Source organism: Salarias fasciatus, chromosome 10 (assembly GCF_902148845.1).
Source record: "Salarias fasciatus chromosome 10, fSalaFa1.1, whole genome shotgun sequence".
NCBI classification, from domain to species: Eukaryota; Metazoa; Chordata; class Actinopteri; order Blenniiformes; family Blenniidae; genus Salarias; species Salarias fasciatus.
Genome location: NC_043754.1, coordinates 5,286,213 through 5,311,858, shown reverse-complemented (window position 1 = coordinate 5,311,858; position 25,646 = coordinate 5,286,213). Strand labels below are relative to the sequence as shown.

General features: G+C 42.5%; 2 protein-coding genes across 2 annotated transcripts; both read left to right on the top strand.

The window, feature by feature from the left end:
* The first annotated feature begins 3,433 nt into the window (after positions 1-3,433).
* LOC115395671 (transmembrane protease serine 2-like) lies at positions 3,434-20,176 on the top strand. The gene is made up of 14 exons (XM_030101302.1): positions 3,434-3,448; positions 3,752-3,917; positions 5,134-5,208; positions 5,416-5,541; positions 5,668-5,797; positions 6,463-6,579; positions 6,669-6,709; positions 6,824-6,992; positions 7,086-7,252; positions 7,889-7,984; positions 8,222-8,358; positions 8,439-8,591; positions 19,870-20,035; positions 20,121-20,176. The coding sequence occupies exons 1-14, from the start codon at positions 3,434-3,436 to the stop codon at positions 20,174-20,176; spliced, it is 1,614 nt and encodes a 537-aa protein (XP_029957162.1).
* A 1,861-nt stretch (positions 20,177-22,037) lies between these two features.
* On the top strand, positions 22,038-25,427 carry tmprss2 (transmembrane serine protease 2). The gene is made up of 10 exons (XM_030101301.1): positions 22,038-22,179; positions 22,362-22,491; positions 23,183-23,299; positions 23,386-23,426; positions 23,541-23,709; positions 23,803-23,969; positions 24,600-24,695; positions 24,939-25,075; positions 25,156-25,308; positions 25,350-25,427. The coding sequence occupies exons 1-10, from the start codon at positions 22,038-22,040 to the stop codon at positions 25,425-25,427; spliced, it is 1,230 nt and encodes a 409-aa protein (XP_029957161.1).
* The last annotated feature ends 219 nt before the right edge of the window (positions 25,428-25,646 follow it).

Here is a 25,646-nt window from a genome sequence, read left to right as displayed (position 1 = left end):
TACTGGTGAAACGAACTCCTGCATGATCTGCTCTGCACATTCGGACCGAAAAGACCATGGTGCCTCATGTTTTTTTCCTACTGTTTGAGATTCTCTCTTGTTGTGTGAAAAGGTTGATCTGATGGCACTTATTAGCTGGATGTTGTCATTTATTCCCATCTTTTCCTGGCCACTGAAACCATGAAGTTGAACACTGACAGGGTGTGAAAGTCCTCCAGCCTGCAGTGATCCTGAAACCCGGTCAGTCGTGGATGTGGACGTTACTGATTAAACACTTAGAAGGTGTCTTCTGACCAAAATGGACATAAAGCTTACCCTAAGATCTGCTCTCATTACAGCTTCTGCCTCGACCTAAATCTGCTTTCATCACATTTACTCAATCTGCTGCGACCTCGGTCTGATTTACGATGGAAAACATGGCCGATTATTGAAGAAATCTATGGGTTTAGGATCATTTTTCATCCAGAGCATAACGTAAAAAAGAGAAATGTTCCTAACTTGAAGCCTGCAAGGTTCAACTGAGTTTATTCTATAAAATATGAAGTAGTTTTTGGTGTTTCAAACCATTTTCCTTGGATTATTTGCATGGTTTGACTGGATTTACCAAAACATCCTGCTACAGTGTCACAATAAAAAAGCCCTGTTGATGAGTTTTTCATGCAAAATCTTAGAATATTCACATTGTTTTAATTATATTAAATTCTAAGTATACATTCTATTTTAAAAATGTGAACGAAACTTTACTTAGTAACAAATAAGAATGTCAACCAGAGCCATTGATGACAATTAAGTAATGAAATAATAAATTGTTGTTAGAAAACTCAATATAGACAGCTATAAGAACACTACTACTCATACTTATGAACACACCACAACCAAAAGAGAACAAAAAGACGAGCTATAAAGATGCATGTGGGGTATTTAGGCTCCAAACAATCAAAGCAGGGTTGCCACATCCACATGCTTGTAAAGGACACCCCCAACAGGATTTGGTGGTATTTTACAGCCAATACTCAATTTACAGTGAAAAAGTTTCACATACAGACTCTGAAGTGGTCAGTGAGATCCAAGTGCTTTTCCTTCACACACATAATATCAAATTTTAGCTTTCACACAGTGGACGAACACGTTGATGTGCTTGAGTGGGCAGTTGAGACCCCGGACATTCCAGCTAACGAGGATGGTTAAAGTTCCATCCAGACTCTGAACCTTGTTTCCCTGTGAGACTGTAACCCAGACAACCTTCAAACATTCTGTATGGAGAGCAGGTGAGGGCAGATAACAACTTAAACAAATCCAATCAAAGGGTATAATGGTATATACTACATCAGAAAAAACAGGATACAGATTTATAGAGATAATGCTCAGGATGCCACGCAGATCCATCTCCAAATTACAGGCAGCATCCCGACCCGACAACACTGACTGAAGAGCTTCCATATTGAGGACGGGACTCGGCAGAACCACACAGTGTCAGTTAAATATCTGAAGCAAAGTGTGAACATTAGCTCACCCCCAAACTTACTGTTTAACTTCAACCTAATCAGTGAACATTTGAAGCAGAGTAAGTAAAAGCTTCTTGAGCTATATGAAATCTGCCACGCAAATTAAGGCGAACCTGTGGCTTTTATACTATTGGTGACCTGCCAACGACTGAAGGAGTTTAAAACTGATCACATTGATTGAATCTCAAAGTTGAATCATGTCCTCTTCTCTTCTTAAAACACTGCAATCATCAGTAAACCAATTGGAACAAAAAACTACTCATATGAAATGAATGCCAATCAGAGTGTTTTAGATCTTGCAGCCTGGATCGGAAACGTCAGCAGTTCAGTTTGTGATGTTGTGCTTCATGTTTTACACCTTTGTGGTAAACCGGGGCTGTCAAGCATGTTTCAGGGCCCATTTTTAAATGGAAACACTCAACTTTTGTTGTCTATTTACCTGACATCTGTGCTTGGACCGACAGAAAACAAAACATCCTGCATGTTTCAGCTCTCTCTCTGCTTCAGTGTCTCATCCAGCTTGTAAAGAAGTCCAGTGACGAGCCTCATTGCAGTCAGGTGTGTTGGAACTGGGAGAGACCTGAAACACGCAGGACAGCAGCACTCGAGGCCCGGATGACGTCCTTGTCCTCGCCTTTATGTTTTGTATTTTTTTTTCTATGCACTCATACTTGAAAACTTATACAAGCATACTTTAGTTTTTTTGTTGCTGTTTCACAGAATGTGAAATGAAGAAAATATGTATATTTTCACAAACCAAAACAACTACTACAACCTCAACATAAAGTCAACTTTAGTGAAACTGTCTGGTGTAAAATAAATGAAATGTGCAAAACGCTTCTCCTCCAGCTGCTGCATTCTGGATGTTTTTACAGCCTCATCCTGCCTGCATGGCTTTGAGGCTAATGCTAGTTTATCTTCTTTCATGGCAGCATATCTGACGTGACGCTGAGCTGAGGCGTCAGTGACGTCTCAGCTCAGCTCAGTGTTGTGTTGCGTCTGCTACTCTGAAGAAAGTAGTTTGTTTTTCAGATCAATGTTTTTTTGAAATGGTGGTTTGATGGTGAAGACTGGAGCCTTGCGTAGACCAATTTGGCCCTCGGACCTTATGTTGGGTAGCCCTGGTCTCATTGCTTTGCTGTAGTTTTGGCTGTAAGATCCAGCTTTTTTCAGTGCAGATAATCTGTAAGACCCTGAGCTTTACCCTCTTAAAGAAGACTTTATGGAGTGTTTCTTTTATCAGATCCTTCTGTGATCTCTGGTACCAAAATGTCTTATTGCAGAAAAGGTTAAATGTTGATATATGATGTTGACCAGTTGTTCTCAAACAAATTCAAATCAGAACATAAAAACACTGAAATATAAAGAGTCTCATCACATATTAAATTGTTTTCTGTTTCTTCAGACACAAAAAACATGTACAAACATGATCACAGGTCAGGGTTTCTGAGAAATGTGCAGAAGATTGCTGTTGAAATAAGACTTTCCGCCTTATCTGAAAGTGTTCGCCCATCTTCTGTTTTACAAAGGACCTCGCTGGTGCAGAGGAGAAATAGGAGTGGTCTGGGCTGTTTATTAAAGAGAGGAGTGAAGGTGAGGAACCAGACAGCGAAAGAGAGAGAGAGAGACAGAGACCAGATCGACTGACCGACTGACCGACTGATCGTTTGACGGTAAGTGGAGGAAAGACTACGGCCTCTTCTCTGTTTATCTGTTGCTAAAGTTTTCATGGTTTTTATGGAAAAAAGAAGTTGCTCCATTGATTGAATTCTCATTTTCTGAATGTGTTTAATCCATATGAGAGTTAAAATCTCTTCAACAGGTTACACATAACACCTAATCTGACTGTTTTCTTAATTGCTCTGTCTATACATTTAGTTTGCAGGGTTGAAATTGAATTCTTTTCCACACCGAAGCATCGAGTCACCATGCAAAGCAAGCAGGTAAACTCCTGAAAGGCTCTTCATCCTACTGTTTTTATTAAACCAGAGCCAAATACAGTTTGACTGAAATAAAGAAAAACAAGTTTGTGAAAGCAGAATGAAGGTCCTCTTAGCTTTGGGCAGAATTACATGATCACATCTTTTACATTTGAGTTGTTCTGTCTCTTAGATGCATTCAGGTTGTTAAGTTCACGGTCGGTTTCCCTCCCGGTGATCTGACTCTGGTTAAAGTGTGAACAAAAGTTTAGTAGATGGTTAATTTTCCTTGCGGGCGCACTGAATGAACTTTCCTTGCGTCTCCAGGGAGACATTCCTTTCTATGACGACAGGGCGTTTCGTCAGGAGGAGTCAGGACCGCCGTCCACTGTCCCCCAGCAGGGTCTGCAGCCCGTGGACCCAAATCAGACCCAGCGCAGCACCCCAGCGGCAGCTCATCCTCCAGTGAAGAAGAATTGCTGCATCAGCGATGGTAGTGGTGATAATACTTGTCATGCTTTGGTCATCCCTTGGTGAAATGTCATTTTTTCCACATTAAACCTGTTCCTGTGCTGAGATTCCACATCGCAGCGCCCCGGGGAGCTGATGGAGGTCAAGGACCGACAGTGGTGACCTTGAGCGAGACCCATAACCCCCGTCATCTCCGAGATTTACTGACAGTTTTTAACAGCAAGAATTTATCTGAGCTGACTTCTGCATTGGAAGTTTTCATTTGTTGTTGAATGAAGGAAAAAAAAGGAACAAAAACAGTTTTAGAAGTGTTTTCTATCTTTCGGACGAGGGTGTCAAAAATAAGGCCTGTGGACCAAAAGTGTCTGCAAGAGGCTCAAATCTAGGTGATAAACCATAAATCATAATAACTTCCAAGAAAACATTGATTTTTGGACATGGATTGTGTGTGTTTTTTTTAAATTTCACTGCATTTTTCACCAGAAGATTCGATGAAAATTTTCTTGATGTTGAGATTGTCATCATTTTCCTTAGTAATTTTTTGCTTTTTGCTGGACTAAAAAAATCTTTAAAGGATTTACAGATTTAAAGAATATGAACAAATTTCATTGTAAAAGAAATAAACTTGAGGTGAGACAAGTATGTATCATAAGATTACTAAGTTATGTCAATAATTAGTTTCAATTTAAGGAAAAATAGATTTAATCTCTAATTTGTGTTTGATGTTCAGAAGTTGATTAAGTTCATATTTCCCCTGCTTTTCTCGGTTTTCAACACAATAAGCCAGATATGGAAGAACCATTGAGTTAGACAATTTATATATTGCATTTATTATAATGAATCTACTTCATGTAATACGCTCTATTATTTACTAAATCAATAATATATGAGAAATGAAGTATTTAATATCGTTGATGTTTTTTGCCTATTATAAATATATATTATTCATGTCAAAGCATATTTTAATGTAAACTGAAGTGCACCATACGCAAATCTGACCCAAATATTAATACAAAGTTCACCTATCCTGAAAAGATGGCGATTCTTTTGTTTTTGCTGTTATTTTTACTGAGAAAAATGTTGGTATTTACTTTAAGATTTAAAACCGCAGGTTGACATTATTTTTGAAATATTAAAACATTCTGAAGGACTTCTGAGAATCTGGATTTGAGGCTTTAGTTATGGAGAAATATCATCAACTTTTTTATGATTTGTGTTCAATCTGTGTTCCGCCGCAGAATGCGTGATCCTGCTCTTATTTGCGGCTATAATCGCCATTTTGACAGCGCCTGTCGTAATCCAGTTCGACATGTGTAAGTCAATCTGGATCCTTCACAGTTGTGTTGAATAGTTATTTCTGGAGCAGGACTCGTAGCTCCTGTGTGTGTGTGTGTGTGTGTGTGTGTGTGTGTGTGTGTGTGTGTGTGTGTGTGTGTGTGTACTGCTTTGCTTGCACGATGCAGTATTAAACAGCAGTAGTATGCGCTTGTTTTCAGTTTACCACATGTTGGCCTCTGAAGTTGGTGCAGTTGGTGCAGTTGGTGCAGTTTGTGCGGTTTGTGCGAAGGGACCGAGCTGCATCAAACCTTCCCAGTGGTGTGACGGGATCAGGGACTGTTACGACGGGGAGGATGAATCCAACTGCTGTGAGAGCATCGCACTCATCCACACACACGTACACAAACACACACACACACACACACACACACACACACACACACACACACACACACTGTGAGAGCAGTTTGAATCCTGAGCTCTGTGTTTGACAGTCCGTCTTCATGGGACCAAGTCTGTGCTGGAGGGTTTCTCCTCAGCGAAGCAGAAGTGGATGCCTGTGTGTGCTCAGGCCTGGAACGACTCCTACGGGCAGGCCGTGTGTGAGCAGATCGGCTTCCGCAGGTCAGATTATATCAGACACCACGTGCTGCATCACCTCTTCATGGCTGCTGTTGCCTTACTGTGGTCTTGTTAACCGTCAACATTTCAATCCATCAACAATGTTTAGAAGAGGACCCTCCATACGATAAAAAAAAAAAAAAATCATCCAAAATTCTGAAACAGGAATCAGAAACATCTTTATTGCCAGGTATGTCCAGCAGGTCAAGAATTTATATTTATAACAGATCAGGATGCAGTCAAATGACCTTTGCACATACTCACATCCAGCCACAGTAAATAAATAATAGACACATATGTAACACAAAATAATTTCACATATTTACGGGGGAAATATTTTCTCCTTTTAAAAAGACATCACCACATAATTTATTCATATTACTGTCAAACCACTGAGGACTTTAGAAAAAGCAAACACTGGAGGACACGGGCATTTTAAAACAAGAACTGATTCAAATGAATAAATACATTTGTTGTAGTTTTTTCCCCCCCAAAGTCTTAAAACTCTAAAAAAAAGTTTAAATATATTTAATTAAAAAAACTAGGTTGAACAGATAAGTTTTTGAGAAGGTTGAATATAAACCTGAAAGATTTGATCTGTTTGACTCTGAGATATTTTGGAGTATATTTTGCTTCAGTCTCATCTCGGTGTTTCATGTCTCTCACAGTCAGGACTATGTGAGCTCCAGCCAGACCAACGCCGGCCGGCTGGCCTCTGGCGGATACCTGAAGCTGAAGCCTGGAAGTAATCCTCACTCGGACCTGAGGTCCCAGCTCGTTCACAGGTAAGCACCCCCGTCCACTGGATTACATTCCTGTGTTCTGACAGAACTGATGGGTGGAAATGTAAGATTCTTCCTCTTCTTGTTTGCAGCCTTGCTTGCTCGGAGAAGGCTGTCACGGTTCAGTGTGTTGGTGAGTTACTGTTTCAAAACCTTGCTTTTGCACATGTGCATCAAAAGCAGCTAAGCTTTCACTCATCTCCAGCCTGTGATGTGAGGGAGTCCTACTTTGCTCCTGCCTCCTCAGAATGTGGCCGGCCTGCGGTGGATCCCGGGGCTCGTGTCGTGGGCGGCACCGAGGCGGCGAATGGGGTCTGGCCCTGGCAGGTCAGCCTGCAGATTAACAACCAGCACCTCTGTGGAGGCTCCATCATCAGCCCCATCTGGATCCTGACGGCGGCGCACTGCTTCCAAGAGTGAGCCTCCATCGAGCGGAGGGAGAACGTTAGCCAAGGAAGTTTCCACCGGTAGACGTTTGTTTTAAACTCACCTCTTTGTTTTCATGGCAGCTACAATGACCTGAGCCGCTGGAGAGTGTATTCCGGAGACGTGAGCCTGTCTGTGATGGACCGTGGCAGGACGATCCTCAAGATCATAAGTCATGAAGACTACAACCCGCAGACCAACGACAACGACATCGCTCTCCTGAGGCTCAGCAGGCCCTTGGTGTTCGGAAGTAAGTCTTCTTGAAGCAACAATTCAGGAGGAATTTTATTAAAGAAAAGCCATTCAAGAGAAACACAGCAGCTTGTCAAGTCAAGATGATTGTTTTGAAGCTTTTGTTTCAGAGAAGTTGCATGTTTACATGGCAACGTATTGAAAACAGTGTCTGATTATTCGGAAACAGCAGAAATGCTGAAAACAAAGCAGTTAGTATGACAGCTGGTGCTGTTTTTGTAATAAAATCACATACATACATCCTGAGAACATACACTATTAACTTTATCAATGCCAGACACTTGCACAGCAGCCGAAAAATATAAACTGTCTTGTCTGTATGGATTCATCTGCACATTGCAACCAAATGGGCTCAACACTGCTCCCTACAGTAAGGTGTAGTAACTACAGTAATTATATCACTTCCTGTTTTTTCGTTGTGGTGAACTGTGAATCCAGAAATTCAACATCTGACATCAAAATAAAATTCTTGTGCAAGTGTAGCATCAAATTGAGGTAAATGTGCCTCAATGGACGATGTGTTGTTTGTGTATTTTGTTAACATTATCACTATAGAATGATTAATTTATGTGGAAGAAGAAGAAACAGTTGAGCGACGAGTAAAGGATTGAGCTTGTTCATGATTGTTTTTCAGGTACCGTGATGGCGGTGTGTCTTCCAAATGTTGGCCAAGTGCTTGGACCTCGGAGTGAAGCCTGGATCACAGGATGGGGACGCCTGAGCCAGTTCGGTGGGTCCAACTTCACGTGTGTGTGTGTGTGTGTGTGTGTGTATTTGAGAGAGAGAGAGACTTTTTCCTTGGAAATTATACAAAGATGATTCAAGTGAAAACTCAAAATTTCTCTTTTGGGAGTCCCTGTAGGCGATAATGGTGCTTGGAGCGAAGCAGAATGCAACTCCTTGAGAACGGCTCTTTTTGAAATGCTCCGACTGAACTGACTGTGTTCATGTTTCTCAGACACAGCAGGATCGGATTTACTGAATCAAGCCCGGGTGAGCATTTTCAGCAGAGACACCTGCAACCTCCCTCACGTCCTGGGCGGCCTGGTGACCAAGACCATGTTGTGTGCAGGCAGGCTGCAGGGAGGCGTGGACACCTGCCAGGTCAGTGCCGGACATCTCCCACTGCAAACGTCACGTTCGCTTGCTTTGCGGCGGCTCCAGGTCTTCCTTGGTGTGTGCAGGGCGACAGCGGAGGACCTCTGGTGGTCAGACAGGACGACGTCTGGTGGCTGGCAGGGGACACCAGCTTTGGGTTCGGATGTGCTCTGAGGAACAAGCCAGGGGTCTACGCCAACGTGACCTACTTCACCGACTGGATCCACAAGACAATGAAGGTACGGTGTGGGGATGCTGAACGTTCTCCACGAATGTTTAGGTTTTCAAAAGGGAGCAGTTCGCACCTCATGGGGGCGCCAGAGAGCACTATGCTGTATCCGCTATCTGGAAATGGTCGCAAAGCCTCTGTTTCCTTATCAGTTTTGGGAGGGTTATTCCCGTGTTTTCTTGGCTATAAGTCAGGAAAAAAAAAAAAACTATGAAGAGGAAAAAAACCCCACAATCGTCACACTGGCCTATAACACATTTAGTTTTCCATGTTCAGACATGGCTGCATATTTGATAAGTGTCGGAATTTCGATAATGGCAGCTAAACAGCTGAAAAAGTGTGACTAAAAGCCTGGAAAATACAGTATATTTTCATTAAACACTTATTTTCGGATGATTTTTTAAAAGTGCAAATGAGTTTTAAAATCAAATTTTAAGACTGAAAGAGTTCAGGTGACTTTGTGCTGTCGGATTCAGCATTCAGATAAAAAGTTGTTTTACTTTACTTTAAAAAAAATGTTGAAATATCTTTTAAAAAATGAAATTCAGGCCCTTGCCAGACATGTCATCTTTTTGAGTTTCTTTTTCCTTTCTGCAGCGTGTGTGATGGGGATACCAGTGAAATACCTCACGACTGTGGATTGAACTTCATGGATTTCACCACTTCAGCAGCTCCCACAGTAAAGTCAATCCCATTCACCCATGCCAAAGCAGACAGCTGCCATGCATCGGGGATCGAACCACCAACGTTTCGACTGAAGGACTCGCACCACCATGAGGCGCGACCGATCACCCTCATCAAACCTCTGAGGCGACTCGCTGCATCTTACAATGCAAAAACTCTCAGGCAAAACCTCGTTAAACCATTGATAGTATTCATTTGTCCAGATGAAACAGTTTGGACGGCACTTTTTTGTTTTGTTGCTGTAACTTGTTTTTTTGTACCAGGTTAATGGAGAAGATTACAATATCCCTCATTTATTGGAAACGTTTACTGTAATTACATTTCGGTCTCGTTTACACGACAACTTTTCAATAGAAAACACATCTTTGTTGCATTTTTGTTTCATGAAAGTTTTGCGTTTACACAATAACAATTTGAAAACAATGTCAGTTTACACTGAAATGGCTGAAACTGGAAACAATGTTGGGGTTGAGGGTAAAGTGAATGCTCCTCTAACATTGAACAGGAGCTCAGTGAAGCGATAACAGCTGGATCAATTGTTTTAGATGATCTGATTCTAAGATGAAGGTTCCCCAACAGTTTCCATGTAAAATGTTCAGCCGAGTTTTTTTCTTTCTTGTCTTTCCAAACAGATTGATGAGATGCATGTGGAAATCTTCTGTTTACCTTTAGAATGAGTGGAAACCAGTCACGGCAGTAAAATCTCAACACATAGGTTTTCCCATGTCTGATAGGTGATAAAGTCAACTGCAGCTTACATGTTACTGAGCACTGATACGCCCTTGAGTTTTCTCTTTACTGGAACGTTCACACTGCCTCACGTTTCCCTCAGTCTGATAAAACTCAGCTCTTCAGTTTCTGTTGTCATTTTCATGGTTTTTAAATCCTCTGTGATGTTCGGTTCAAACACGTGTCGGTCATGAAGAATAGTGAAATAAAGAAACTTGCTTCCACTAACATTCAGTTTTTGTTTGCTTTTCTGTCGCGTCTGGATTTATTACAAAATGCTTTGCAGCACAGTTTCTGGCAACGACCTGGAGACATGATCAGATGATGTTTTTAAAGCAGTCTGGAGGCAAAACATCAGAGGCGACCAAACTGTTAACCCTCCCATTATGTTACGGGTCAAATTGACCCATTTTAAAGTTTGAACACCTAGGAAAAATATTTACAATCATTTTTTCAGTATGAAACTTCTTCTGCTTGTTTTAATGAGTGTAATTAACATATAAAATTAAGGTGGGTCATTTCACATAATTGTAACCACCCCCGACAAGTTTATATCACAGAGATGCTGTTCGGGTCAATCTGACCCAGTCAAACTGGACGTAAAAGGGTTTCAGAAATGCCAGATTATTTCTTTATTTGCATTGCAACTGTGAGACATATTTCACCACAATCTCACACACACACACACACACACACACTTGTACTTCTACCATTGTGAGGACACTCATTGACATGTTATGGTGCAGTCCAAAGGCTCAGGCACAGACAGCAAAAGGCAGCGACAGGGGTGAAGTGAAGAAAAACAGATTTATTTCCTCCCAAGCTTAAGGACGGAGTCCGAGTCCAGAAGGCATGAGTCCTGACCAGAGAAGCGCATGCAGAACTCCTCCCTCTGAAGTGGGGAAGCCGGCCAGAGTCAGAACAGAGCAGAGCAGGCAGGCGGCTGGGAAGGCAGGTCGAAACAGCAGACAGAGGGGGTCTGAAGACTACAAACAGGAAACTTGGTTAGCGAGGCACTGTCGGCTGCAAACAATCTCAAAGTCTTGACTGTTGATGATGAGTTACAATCCAGCAATGATTGAAGACTGGGCCCAACTTAAATAGAGGAGCCTCAGCAGACACAGCTGAATCTCATTCAGCGATGACTTGACCCACATTACAGGAAACAGTCCTTCTCAGCACCGCCCACCTGAGAACACAACAAGAAGAAACAAGAGCATTTTGGGACTCAGAGAGCGCAGACCTCCGCCACAGCTCAAATCAGTCACCAACAACAATAAGAACACCATATATAATAAAAAACATTTTATTTCTCCCCAATACAAACAATGTATGGCAGAAAGTTGTTTGTTGCATGTTCATATCTCAATGTGTTTCCTCACAGTGACTGACACTCCGGAATCCCCCTTTTTTTGTCTGTTCTGGATCCTGGTATCCGGAATACTTCCTGATCTAGATCAGCAGCTGATATCTCTTTCAAGTCATTGAAGAAATTGCACTGTAATTTTTTGCTGAGCCCCCTTGTCATTTATTGTAGAGTTATGTCCAACTACAGGCCCACGGACAGCTTTGCCTGGGCCCGGGACAACTTACTGTTAGTTGGGCCCAGTCCTGACTGTCTGACCGGGGGTGTGTGTGATCGGAGCGGTGCGGCGTGTGGCGTGGCGCGCGGAGCGGTGTCCGTCGTACGGCGTGCAGCCTGTGGCGTGGCGCGCGGAGTGATGCGGATCAGCACGGTGCCTGCATGCTGCGCCGGGAGCCGTAAGCCGAGATGCAGCTTTTTGTTTTCCTGCCAGAAAATTTGCAGGGAATTATTCTGTTTTCAGTAGAACTGGGTATGAAAGCATGGTGATGATAAATCAAAGGGATTTAGTAGGCATAGCAACAGCAAAGAGCATCCAGCATGCATGGCCAGCTGAGAGAGAATGGAATGCGATGCAGCACAGGCAGTGAAATTTCAACCATGGTTAACTCTCATCAACTTGCGTGAAACCGCCTCCACGTGTCTGCAGTTGTAGACATGATTGAATTTCTTGTCTCAAACGAGCTGCCACTGCGGGGTGAAGCGGATTCAGTTCGCAGCAGAGATGAAGCGGGTAGCGGACTGTTTCTTTCCCTGCTTGATTCCACGCTGAAGCAAAACTTGGAGCTTGCGAAGACAATTCCAAAAAACTGAACTTACACATCACATGATATTCAAAATCACTTCATTGAACTGATGAGCACGATCGTAACGGAGCAGATTGATAAAGATGTTGGGGAATCGTGGTTTACACTGAAGGTGGAGGAACTAAAGATCCGACGGGCAGTGAAAACATTTCTATTGTTGTGCGTCACATGGACAAGGACTACAAAATTCAAAAGAGGCTGTTATCAATGCAGACAACAGCCAAGTGTGATGCCCAGTCACTCACAAATGTTGTGCTTGATGAACTGTCAAAAGCTGGTCTTCAGGCAAACAAAATTCTTACTCAGTGTTATGACGGAGAGGAGGTGAGGGCGGATAACAACTTAAACAAATCCAATCAAAGGGTATAATGGTATATACTACATCAGAAAAACAGGCTACAGATTTATAGAGATAATGCTCAGGATGCCATGCAGATCCATCTCCAAATTACAGGCAGCATCCCGACCCGACAACACTGACTGAAGAGCTTCCATATGGAGGACGGGACTCGGCAGAACCATACAGTGTCAGTTAAATATCTGAATCAAGGAGTAAACATTAGCTCACCCCCAAACTTACTGTTTAACTTCAACTTAATGAGTGAACATTTGGAGCAGAGTAAGTAAAAGCTTCTTGAGCGATAGGAAATCTGCCACGCAAATGAAGGTGGACCTGTGGCTTTTATACTCTTGGTGACCTGCCGACGATTGAAGGAGTTTAAAACTGATCACACTGATTGAGTCTCAAAGTTGAATCATGTCCTCTTCTCTTCTTAAAACACTGCAATCATCAGATCATCAGTAAACCAAATGGAACAAAAAACTACTCATATGAAATGAATGCCAATCAGAGTGTTTTAGATCTTGCAGCCTGGATCGGAAACGTCAGCAGTTCAGTTTGTGATGTTGTGCTTCATGCTTTACACCTTTGTGGTAAACCGGGTTGTCAAGCACTTTTCCGGGAATGTTTTTAAATGGAAACACTAAACTTCTGTGGTCAACTTACCTGACATCTGTGCTTGGACCCACAGAAAACAAAACATCCTGCATGTTTCAGCTCTCTCCCTGCTTCAGTGTCTCATCCAGCTTGTAAAGAAGTCCAGTGACGAGCCTCATTTCAGTCAGGTGTGTTGGAACTGGGAGAGACCTGAAACACGCAGGACAGCAGCACTCGAGGCCCGGATGACGTCCTTGTCCTCGCCTTTATGTTTTGTTGGGGTTTTTTTTTCTGCACACTCATACTTGAAAACTTACACAAGCATACTTGAGTTTTTTTGTTGCTGTTTCACAGAATGTGAAATGAAGAAAATATGTATATTTTCACAAACCAAAACAACTACTACAACCTCAACGTAAAGTGAACTTTAGTGAAACTGTCTGGTGTAAAATAAATGAAATGTGCAAAACGCTTCTCCTCCAGCTGCTGCATTCTGGATGTTTTTACAGCCTCATCCTGACTGCATGGCTTTGAGGCTAATGCTAGTTTATCTTCTTTCATGGCAGCATATCTGACGTGACGCTGAGCTGAGGCGTCAGTGACGTCTCAGCTCAGCTCAGTGTCGTGTTGTGTCTGCTACTCTGAAGAAAGTAGTTTGTTTGTTTTTCAGATCAATGTTTTTTTGAAATGGTGGTTTGATGGTGAAGACTGGAGCCTCGTGCAGACCAATTTTGGCCCTCGGTCCTTATGTTTGGCAGCTCTGTTCTCACTGGTTTGCTGTAGTTTTGGCTGTAAGATCCAGCTTTTTTCACTGCAGATAATCTGTAAGACCCTGAGCTTTACCCTCTTAAAGAAGACTTTATTGAGTATTTCTTTTATCAGATCTTTCTGTGATCTCAGGTACCAAAATGTCTTATTGCAGAAAAATTTAAATGTTGATATATGATGTTGACCAGTTGTTCTCAAACAAATTCAAATCAGAACATAAAAACACTGAAATATAAAGAGTCTCTTCACATATTAAATTGTTTTCTGTTTCTTCAGACACAAAAAACATGAACAAACATGATCACAGGTCAGGGTTTCTGAGAAATGTGTTCGGATGATTTTTTACAAGTGTAAATGAGTTTTAAAACGAGTTTTAAAATCAAATTTTAAGACTGAAAGAGTTCAGGTGACTTTGTGCTGTTGCACCACCATGAGGCGCGACCGATCACCCTCATCAAACCTCTGAGGCGACTCGCTGCATCTTACAATGCAAAAACTCTCAGGCAAAACCTTGTTAAACCATTGATAGTATTCATTTGTCCATATGAAACAGTTTGGACAGCACTTTTTTGTTTTGTTGCTGTAACTTTTTTTTGTACCAGGTTAATGGAGAAGATTACAATATCCCTCATTTATTGGAAACGTTTATTGTAGTTACATTTAGGTCTTGTTTACACGACAACTTTTCAATAGAAAACACATCTTTGCTGCATTTTTGTTACATGAAAGTTTTGCGTTTACACAATAACAATTTGAAAACAATGTCAGTTTACACTGAAATGGCTGAAACTGGAAACAATGTTGGGGTTGACGGTTAAGCGAATGCTCCTCCTGTAACATTAAATAGGAGCTCAGTGAAGCGATAACAGCTGGATCAATTGTTTTAGATCATTCTAAGATGAAGGTTCCCCAACAGTTTCCATGTAAAATGTTCAGCCGAGTTTTTTTCTTTCTTGTCTTTCCAAACAGGTTAATGAGATGCATGTGGAAATCTTCTGTTTACCTTTAGAATGAGTGGAAACCAGTCACGGCAGTAAAATCTCAACACAGAGGTTTTCCCATGCCTGATAGGTGATAAAGTCAACTGCAGCTTACTTGTTACTGAGCACTGATACGCCCTTGAGTTTTCTCTTTACTGGAACCTTCACACTGCCTCACATTTCCCTCAGTCTGATAAAACTCAGCTCTTGTCATTTTCATGGTTTTTAAATCCTCTGTGATGTTCAGTTCAAACACGTGTCGGTCATGAAGCATAGTGAAATAAAGAAACATGCTTCCACTAACATTCAGTTTTTGTTTGCTTTTCTGTCGCGTCTGGATTTATTCCAAAATGCTTTGCAGCACAGTTTCTGGGAGCGATCTGGAGACATGATCAGATGATGTTATTTAGCAGTCTGGAGGCAAAACATCAGAGGCGACCAAACTGTTAACCCTCCTGTTATGTTACGGGTCAAATTGACCCGTTTTAAAGTTTGAACACCGAGGAAGAATATTTACAATTATTTTTTCAGTATGAAACTTCTTCTGCTTGTTTTAATGAGTGTAATCAACATAAAATTAAAGTGGGTCATTTCACATATTTGTAACCACCCCCGACATGTTTATATCACAGAGATGCTGTTCGGGTCAATCTGACCCAGTCAAACTGGGCGTGAAAGGGTTTCAGAAATGCCAGATTATTTCTTTATTTGCATTGCAACTGTGAGACATATTTCACCACAGTCACACACACACACACATTTGTACTTCCACCATTGTGAGGACACTCATTGACATGTTATGGTACAGTCCAAAGGCTCAGGCACAGACAGCAAAAGGCAGCGACGGGTGAAGTGAAGAAAAACAGATTTATTTCCTCCCAAGCTTAAGGACGGAGTCCGAGTCCAGAAGGCATGAGTCCTGACCACAGAAGCGCATGCAGGAATCCTCCCTCTGAAGTAGGGAAGCCGGCCAGAGTCAGAACAGAGCAGAGCAGGCAGGCGGCTGGGAAGGCAGGTCAGAGCAGCAGACAGGGGGGGTCTGAAGACTAGAAACAAGAAATTTGGTTAGCGAGGCACTGTCGGCTGCAAACAATCACAAACTCTCAAAACTAACTGTTGATGATGACTTACAATCCAGCGATGATTGAAGACTGGGCCCAACTTAAATAGAGGAGCCTCAGCAGACACAGCTGAATCTCATTCAGCGATGACTTGACCCACATTACAGGAAACAGCCCTTCTCAGCACCGCCCACCGGAGAACACAACAATTAGAAACAAGAGCAATTTGGGACTCAGAGAGCGCAGACCTCCGCCACAACTCAAATCAGTCACCAACAACAATAAGAACACCATATATAATAAAAAACATTTTATTTCTCCCCAACACAAACAATGTATGGGAGAAAGCTGTTTGTTGCATGTTCATATCTCAATGTGTTTCCTCACAGTGACTGACACTCCGGAATCCCCCTATTTTTGTCTGTTCTGGATCCTGGTATCTGTAATACTTCCTGATCTGGATCAGCAGCTGATATCGCAGAGTCATTGAAGAACTTACACTGTAATTTTTTGCTGAGCCCCCTTGTCATTTATTGTAGAGTTATGTCCAACTACAGGCCCACGGACAGCTTCGCCTGGGCCCGGGACAACTTACTGTTTGTTGGGCCCAGTCCTGACTGTCTGACCGCGGGTGTGTGTGATCGGAGCGGAGCGCTGCGGCGTGTGGCGTGCAGAGCGCGGAGCGGTGTCCGTCGTACGGCGTGCGGCCTGTGGCATGGCGCGCGGAGCGGTGCGGATCAGCACGGTGCCTGCATGCTGCGTCGGGAGCCGTGAGCCGAGATGCAGCTTTTTGTTTTCCTGCCAGAAAATTTGCAGGGAATGATTCTGTTTTCAGTAGAACTGGATATGAAAGCATGCTAATGATAAATCAAAGGGATTTTGCAGGCATAGCAACAGCAAAGAGCATCCAGCATGCACGGCTAGCTGAGAGAGAAAGGAATGCGATGCAGCACGGGCAGTGAAATTTCAACCATGGTTAACTCTCATCAACTTGCGTGAAACCGCCTCTACGTGTCTGCAGTTGTAGACATGATTGAATTTCTTGTCTCAAACGAGCTGCCACTGTGGGGTGAAGTGGATTCAGTTCGCAGCAGAGATGAAGCGGGTAGCGGACTGTTTCTTTCCCTGCTTGATTACACGCTGAAGCAAAACTTGGAGCTTGCGAAGACAATTCCAAAAACTCAACTTACACATCACATGATATCCAAAATCACTTCATTGAACTGATGAGCACGATCGTAACGGAGCAGATTGTTAAAGATGTTGGGGAATCATGGTTTAAGGTGGAGGAACTAAAGATCTGACGGGCAGTGAAAACATTTCTATAGTTGTGCGTTACATGGACAAGGACTACAAAATTCAAGTGAGGCTGTTATCAATGCAGACAACAGACAAGTGTGATGCCCAGTCACTCACAAATGTTGTGCTTGATGAACTGTCAAAAGCTGGTCTTTAGGCAAACAAAATTCTTACTCAGTGTTATGACGGAGAGGAGGTTAGGGCGGATAACAACTTAAACAAATCCAATCAAAGGGTATAATGGTATATACTACATCAGAAAAACAGGATACAGATTTATAGAGATAATGCTCAGGATGCCACGCAGATCCATCTCCAAATTACAGGCAGCATCCCGACCCGACAACACTGACTGAAGAGCTTCCATATGGAGGTCGGGACTCGCCAGAACCATACAGTGTCAGTTAAATATCTGAATCAAGGAGTAAACATTAGCTCACCCCCAAACTTACTGTTTAACTTCAACTTAATGAGTGAACATTTGGAGCAGAGTAAGTAAAAGCTTCTTGAGCGATAGGAAATCTGCCACGCTTTTATAAGCCATGGCTTTTATACTATTGGTGACCTGCCGACGATTGAAGGAGTCTAAAACTGATCACATTGATAGAGTCTCAAAGTTGAATCATGTCCTCTTCTCTTCTTAAAACACTGCAACCATCCGTAAACCAGTTGGAACAAAAAACTACTCATATGAAATTAATGCCAATCAGAGTGTTTTAGATCTTGCAGCCTGGATCGGAAACGTCAGCAGTTCAGTTTGTGATGTTGTGCTTCATGTTTTACACCTTTGTGGTAAACCGGGGTTGTCAAGCACTTTTCAGGGAATGTTTTTAAATAGAAACACTAAACTTCTGTGGTCTATTTACCTGACATCTGTGCTTGGACCCACAGAAAACACAACATCCTGCATGTTTCAGCTCTCTCTCTGCTTCAGTGTCTCATCCAGCTTGTAAAGAAGCCCAGTGACGAGCCTCATTGCAGTCAGGTGTGTTGGAACTGGGAGAGACCTGAAACACGCAGGACAGCAGCACTCGAGGCCCGGATGACGTCCTTGTCCTCGCCTTTATGTTTTGTTTTTTTTTTCTACACACTCATACATGAAAACTTATACAAGCATACGTGAGTTGTATTGTTGCTGTTTCACAGAATGTGAAATGAAGAAAATATGTATATTTTCACAAACCAAAACAACAACTACAACCTCAACGTAAAGTCAACATTAGTGAAACTGTCTGGTGTAAAATAAATGAAATATCCAAAACGCTTCTCCTCTAGCTGCTGCATTCTGGATGTTTTTACATCCTCATCCTGACTGCATGGCTTTGAGGCTAATGCTAGTTTATATTCCTTCATGAAGCATCTCTGACTTCTCAGCTCAGCTCAGTGTTGTGTTGCGTCTGCTACTCTGAAGAAAGTAGTTTGTTTGTTTTTCAGATCAATGTTTTTTTGAAATGGTGGTTTGATGGTGAAGACTGGAGCCTTGCGTAGACCAATTTTGGCCCTCGGTCCTTATGTTGGGCAGCCCTGGTCTCATTAGTTTGCTGTAGTTTTGGCTGTAAGATCCAGCTTTTTTCAGTGCAGATAATCTGTAAGACCCTGAGCTTACCCTCTTAAAGAAGACTTTATGGAGTGTTTCTTTTATCAGATCCTCCTGTGATCTCTGGTACCAAAACGTCTTATTGCAGAAAAAAAGTTAAATGTTGATATATGATGTTGACCAGTTGTTCTCAAACAAATTCAAATCAGAACATAAAAACACTGAAATATAAAGAGTCTCATCACATATTGAATTGTTTTCTGTTTCTTCAGACACAAAAACCATGAAAAGACATGATCACACTACAGAAAACACAGGTCAGGGTTACTGAGAAATGTGCAGAAGATTGCTGTTGAAATAAGACTTTCCGCCTTATCTGAAAGTGTTTGCCCATCTTCTGTTTTACAAAGGACCTCGCTGGTGCAGAGGAGAAATAGGAGTGGTCTGGGCTGTTTATTAAAGAGAGGAGTGAAGGTGAGGAACCAGACAGCGAAAGAGAGAGAGAGAGAGAGAGAGAGAGAGCAGATCGACTGACCGACTGATCGTTTGACGGTAAGTGGAGGAAAGACTACGGCCTCTTCTCTGTTTATCTGTTTCTAATGTTTTCATGCTTTTTATGGAAAAAAGAAGTTGCCCCATTTATTGAATTCTCAATTTCTGAATGTGTTTAATCCATATGAGAGTTAAAATCTCTTTAACAGGTTACACATAACACCTAATCTGACTGTTTTCTTAATTGCTCTGTCTTTACTTTTAGTTTGCAGGGTTGAAATTGAATTCTTATCCACACCGACATCGAGTCACCATGCAAAGCAAGCAGGTAAACTCCTGAAAGGCTCTTCATCCTACTGTTCTTATTAAACCAGAGCCAAATACAGTTTGACTGAAATAAAGAAAAGATAAGTTTGTGAAAGCAGAATGAAGGTCCTCTTAGCTTTGGGCAGAATTACATGATCACATCTTTTACATTTGAGTTGTTCTGTCTCTTGGATGCATTCAGGCTGTTAAGTTCACGGTCGGTTTCCCTCCCGGAGATCTGACTCTGGTTAAAGTGTGAACAAAAGTTTAGTCGATGGTTAATTTTCCTTGCGGGCGCACTGAATGAACTTTCCTTGCGTCTCCAGGGAGACATTCCTTTCTATGACGACAGGGCGTTTCGTCAGGAGGAGTCCGGACGCCCGTCCAATGTCCCCCAGCAGGGTCTGCAGCCCGTGGACCCAAATCAGACCCAGCGCAGCACCCCAGCGGCAGCTCATCCTCCAGCGAAGAAGAATTGCAGCATCAGCGATGGTAGTGGTGATAATACTTGTCATGCTTTGGTCATCCCTTGGTGAAATGTCATTTTTTTCCACATTAAACCTGTTCCTGTGCTGAGATTCCACATCGCAGCGCCCCGGGGAGCTGATGGAGGTCAAGGACCAACAGTGGTGACCTTGAGCGAGACCCATAACCCCTGTCATCTCCGAGATTTACTGACAGTTTTTAACAGCGAGAATTTATCTGAGCTGACTTCTGCATTGGAAGTTTTCATTTGTTGTTGAATGAAGGAAAAGGTAACAAAACTAGAATTTGGCACACAGAGAGCACAGACCTCTGCCACAGGTCAAATCAGTCACCAACAACAATAAGAACACCATATACCATATATAATAAAACAACATTGTGATTGGGGGTGTGATCGGAGCGGAGCACTGCGGCGTGCGGCATGCAGCGTGGCACGCACATGCCGCACAGGCCCCCTGTCGGCGGGCCTGCCCAACTATGCGAAAGACTCCCTATCTCTCAATGATAAAGAATCCTTCAAAAAAATCCCTGGATCCAGACAGTGATCCGGATCATCACCAAAATTTAATGGATTCTAAGTTAGACCAAGACCCACCATTCCACAAAGTTTCATTGCAATCTGTCCATTACTTTTCTGTAATGTTGCTAACAGACCAACCAACCAACCAACAAACCGACATGATTACATAACCTCCTTGGAGGCGGTAAACAGTTTTAGAAGTTTTTTTACATCTTTAAGATGGGGGTGTCAAAAATAAGGCCTGTGGACCAAAAGTGTCGGCAAGAGGCTCCAATCCAGCTGATAAACCGTAAATTATAATAATTTCCAAGAAAACATTGATTTTTGGACTTGGATTGTGTGTTTTTTTCAATTTCACTGCATTTTTCACCTGAAGATTCCACGAAAATTTTCTGGATGTTGAGATTGTCATCATTTTCCTTCGTAATTTTTTGCTGGTAACACTTTACTTGAAGCACCCCTGTATAACACATTATAAGTACATTATAGCACTGTATAACTATAGTTATCAACACTCACAAATTATCACAATGCTTTATAACATCAGGACCTAACCCTAACCCTATGTTGTATAGTGGGTTATAAAGCATTATGATCATTTTTGAGTGTTTATAACTACTTATGATGTGTTATACCGGGTGCTTCAAGTAAAGTGTTACCATTAATTTCCATTTAAGGAAAAATAGATTTAATCTCTAATTTGTGTTTGATGTTCAGAAGTTGATTAAGTTCATATTTTCCCTGCTTTTCTCGGTTTTCAACACAATAAGTCAGATATGGAAGAACCATTGGGTTGTACAATTATATATATTGCATTTATTATAATGAATCTACCTTATGTAATACGCTCTATTATTTACTAAATCAATAACAGTTACGTAAGAAATGAAGTCTTTAATATCTTTGATGTTTTTTGCCTAATATCATAAATATACTGTATATTATTCATGTCAAAGCATATTTTAATGTAAATTGAAGTGCACCATATGCAGATCTGACCCGAATATCAATACAAAGTTCACCAAATCCTGAAAAGATGGCTTTTTCTTTTTGTTTGTTTTTGCTGTTATTTTTCTTTAGAGAAATGTTGGTATTTACTTTAAGATTTAAAACCGCAGGTTGATATTATTTTTGGAATATTAAAACATTTTGAACGACTTCTGAGAATCTGGATTTGAGGCTTTAGTTTCCGAGAAATATCATCAACTTTTTTATGATTTGTGTTCAATCTGTGTTCCACCACAGAATGCGCCTTCGGACTCTGGGCGGCTTTAATGACCATGGTGATGGCGTGTTTCCTTATCTCAGCTTGCTTCGGTAAGTCAATCTGGATCCTTCACCGTTGTGTTGAACAGTGATTTCCATAGCAGGACTCGTAGCTCCTGTTTGTGTGTGTGTGTGTGTGTGTGTGTGTGTGTGTGTGCACTCCTTTGCTTGCACTATGCAGTATTAAACAGCAGTAGTATGCGCTTGTTTTCAGGTTACCACATGTTGGCCTCTGAAGTTGGTGCAGTTGGTGCAGTTGGTGCGGTTTGTGCGGTTTGTGCGAAGGGACCGAGCTGCATCAAACCTTCCCAGTGGTGCGACGGGATCAGGGACTGTTACGACGGGGAGGATGAATCCAACTGCTGTGAGAGCATCGCACTCATCCACACACACGTACACACACACACACACACACACACACACACACACACACACACACACACACACACACACACACACACACACACACACACACACACACACACACACACACACGCAAACACACACTGTGAGAGCAGTTTGAGTCCTGAGCTCTGTGTTTGACAGTCCGTCTTCATGGGACCAAGTCTGTGCTGGAGGGTTTCTCCTCAGCGAAGCAGAAGTGGATGCCTGTGTGTGCTCAGGCCTGGAACGACTCCTACGGGCAGGCCGTGTGTGAGCAGATCGGCTTCCGCAGGTCAGATTATATCAGACACCACGTGCTGCATCACCTCTTCATGGCTGCTGTTGCCTTACTGTGGTCTTGTTAACCGTTAACATTTCAATCCATCAACAATGCTTCGAACAGGACCTTTCAATACGATTAAAAAAATAATAAAATAATCACACTCAAAATTCTGAAACAGGAATCAGGAACATCTTTATTGCCAGGTATGTCCAGCAGATCAAGAATTTATATTTATATCAGATCAGGATGCAGTCAAATTACATTTACACACACTCACATCCAGGCACAGTAAATAAATAATAGACACATAAGTAACACAAAATAATTTCACATTATTTACGGAGGAAATATTTTCTCCTTTTAAAAAGACATCACCACATAATTTATTCATATTACTGTCAAACCACTGAGGATATGATATTTTCACTTTAGATTAAGCAAACACTGGAGGACACGGGCATTTTAAAACAAGAACTGATTCAAAAAAATAAATAAATAAATTTGTTTTCGTCCCCCCCCACCAATGTCTTAAAAACTCTAAAAAAAAGTTTTAATGTATTTAATTAAAAAAAACTAGGTTGAACAGATAAGTTTTTGACAAGGTTGAATATAAACCTAAAGGATTTGATCTGTTTGACTCTAAGATATTTTGGAGTATATTTTGCTTCAGTCTCATCTCAGTGTTTCGTGTCTCTCACAGTCAGGACTATGTGAGCTCCAGCCAGACCAACGCCGGCCGGCTGGCCTCTGGCGGATACCTGAAGCTGAAGCCTGGAAGTAATCCTCACTCGGACCTGAGGTCCCAGCTCGTTCACAGGTAAGCACCCCCGTCCACTGGATTACATTCCTGTGTTCTGACAGAACTGATGGGTGGAAATGTAAGATTCTTCCTCTTGTTTGCAGCCTTGATTGCTCGGAGAAGGCTGTCACGGTTCAGTGTGTTGGTGAGTTACTGTTTCAAAACCTTGCTTTTGCACATGTGCATCAAAAGCAGCTAAGCTTTCACTCATCTCCAGCCTGTGATGTGAGGGAGTCCTACTTTGCTCCTGCCTCCTCAGAATGTGGCCGGCCTGCGGTGGATCCCGGGGCTCGTGTCGTGGGCGGCACCGAAGCGGCGAATGGGGTCTGGCCCTGGCAGGTCAGCCTGCAGATTAACAACCAGCACCTCTGTGGAGGCTCCATCATCAGCCCCACCTGGATCCTGACGGCGGCGCACTGCTTCCAAGAGTGAGCCTCCATCGAGCGGAGAGAGAACGTTAGCCAAGGAAGTTTCCACCGGTAGACGTTTGTTTTAAACTCACCTCTTTGTTTTCATGGCAGCTACAATGACCTGAGCCGCTGGAGAGTGTATTCCGGAGACGTGAGCCTGTCTGTGATGGACCGTGGCAGGACGATCCTCAAGATCATAAGTCATGAAGACTACAACCCGCAGACCAACGACAACGACATCGCTCTCCTGAGGCTCAGCAGGCCCTTGGTGTTCGGAAGTAAGTCTTCTTGAAGCAACAATTCAGGAGGAATTTTATTAAAGAAAAGGCATTCAAGAGAAACACAGCAGCTTGTCAAGTCAAGATGATTGTTTTGTAGCTTTTGTTTCAGAAAAATTGCATGTTTACACGGCAACGTATTGAAAACAGTGTCAGATTACGCGGAAACAGCAGAAATGCTGAAAACAAAGCAGTTAATATGACAGCTGGTGCTGTTTTTGTAATAAAATCACACACATACATCCTGAGAACATACACTATTAACTTTATCAATGAGAGACACAGCAGCCGAAAAATATAAACTGTCTTGTCTGTATGGATTCATCTGAACATTGCAACCAAATGGGCTCAACACTGCTCCCTACAGTAAGGTGTAGTAACTGCAGTAATTATATCACTTACTGTTTTTTCATTGTGGTGAACTGTGAATCCAGAAATTCAACATCTGACATCAAAATAAAATTCTTGTGCAAGTGTAGCATCAAATTGAGGTAAATGTGCCTCAATGGACGATGTGTTGTTTGTGTATTTTGTTAACATTATCACTATAGAATGATTAATTTATGTGGAAGAAGAAGAAACAGTTGAGCGACGAGTAAAGGATTGAGCTTGTTCATGATTGTTTTTCAGGTACCGTGATGGCGGTGTGTCTTCCAAATGTTGGCCAAGTGCTTGGACCTCGGAGTGAAGCCTGGATCACAGGATGGGGACGCCTGAGCCAGTTCGGTGGGTCCAACTTCACGTGTGTGTGTGTGTGTCTGTGTGTGTGTGTGTATTTGAGAGAGAGAGAGACTTTTTCCTTGGAAATTATACAAAGATGATTCAAGTGAAAACTCAAAATTTCTCTTTTGGGAGTCCCTGTAGGCGATAATGGTGCTTGGAGCGAAGCAGAATGCAACTCCTTGAGAATGGCTCTTTTTGAAATGCTCCGACTGAACTGACTGTGTTCATGTTTCTCAGACACAGCAGGATCGGATTTACTGAATCAAGCCCGGGTGAGCATTTTCAGCAGAGACACCTGCAACCTCCCTCACGTCCTGGGCGGCCTGGTGACCAAGACCATGGCGTGTGCAGGCAGGCTGCAGGGAGGCGTGGACACCTGCCAGGTCAGTGCCGGACATCTCCCACTGCAAACGTCACGTTCGCTTGCTTTGCGGCGGCTCCAGGTCTTCCTTGGTGTGTGCAGGGCGACAGCGGAGGACCTCTGGTGGTCAGACAGGACGACGTCTGGTGGCTGGCAGGGGACACCAGCTTTGGGTTCGGTTGTGCTCTGAGGAACAAGCCAGGGGTCTACGCCAACGTGACCTACTTCACCGACTGGATCCACAAGACAATGAAGGTACGGTGTGGGGATGCTGAACGTTCTCCACGAATGTTTAGGTTTTCAAAAGGGAGCAGTTCGCACCTCATGGGGGCGCCAGAGAGCACCATGGTGTATCCGCTATCTGGAAATGGTAGCAAGCCTCTTGCTATTTCCTTTTCAGTTTTGGGAGGGTTATTCCCGTATTTTATGGGCTATAAGTCAGAAAAAAAATAAACTATTTTGAGGGAAAAAAAAAACCCACAATAGTCACACTGGCCTATAACACATTTAGTTTTCCATGTTCAGACATGGCTGCACGTTTGATAAGTGTCAGAATTTCGATAATGGCAGCTAAACAGCTGAAAAAGTGTGAC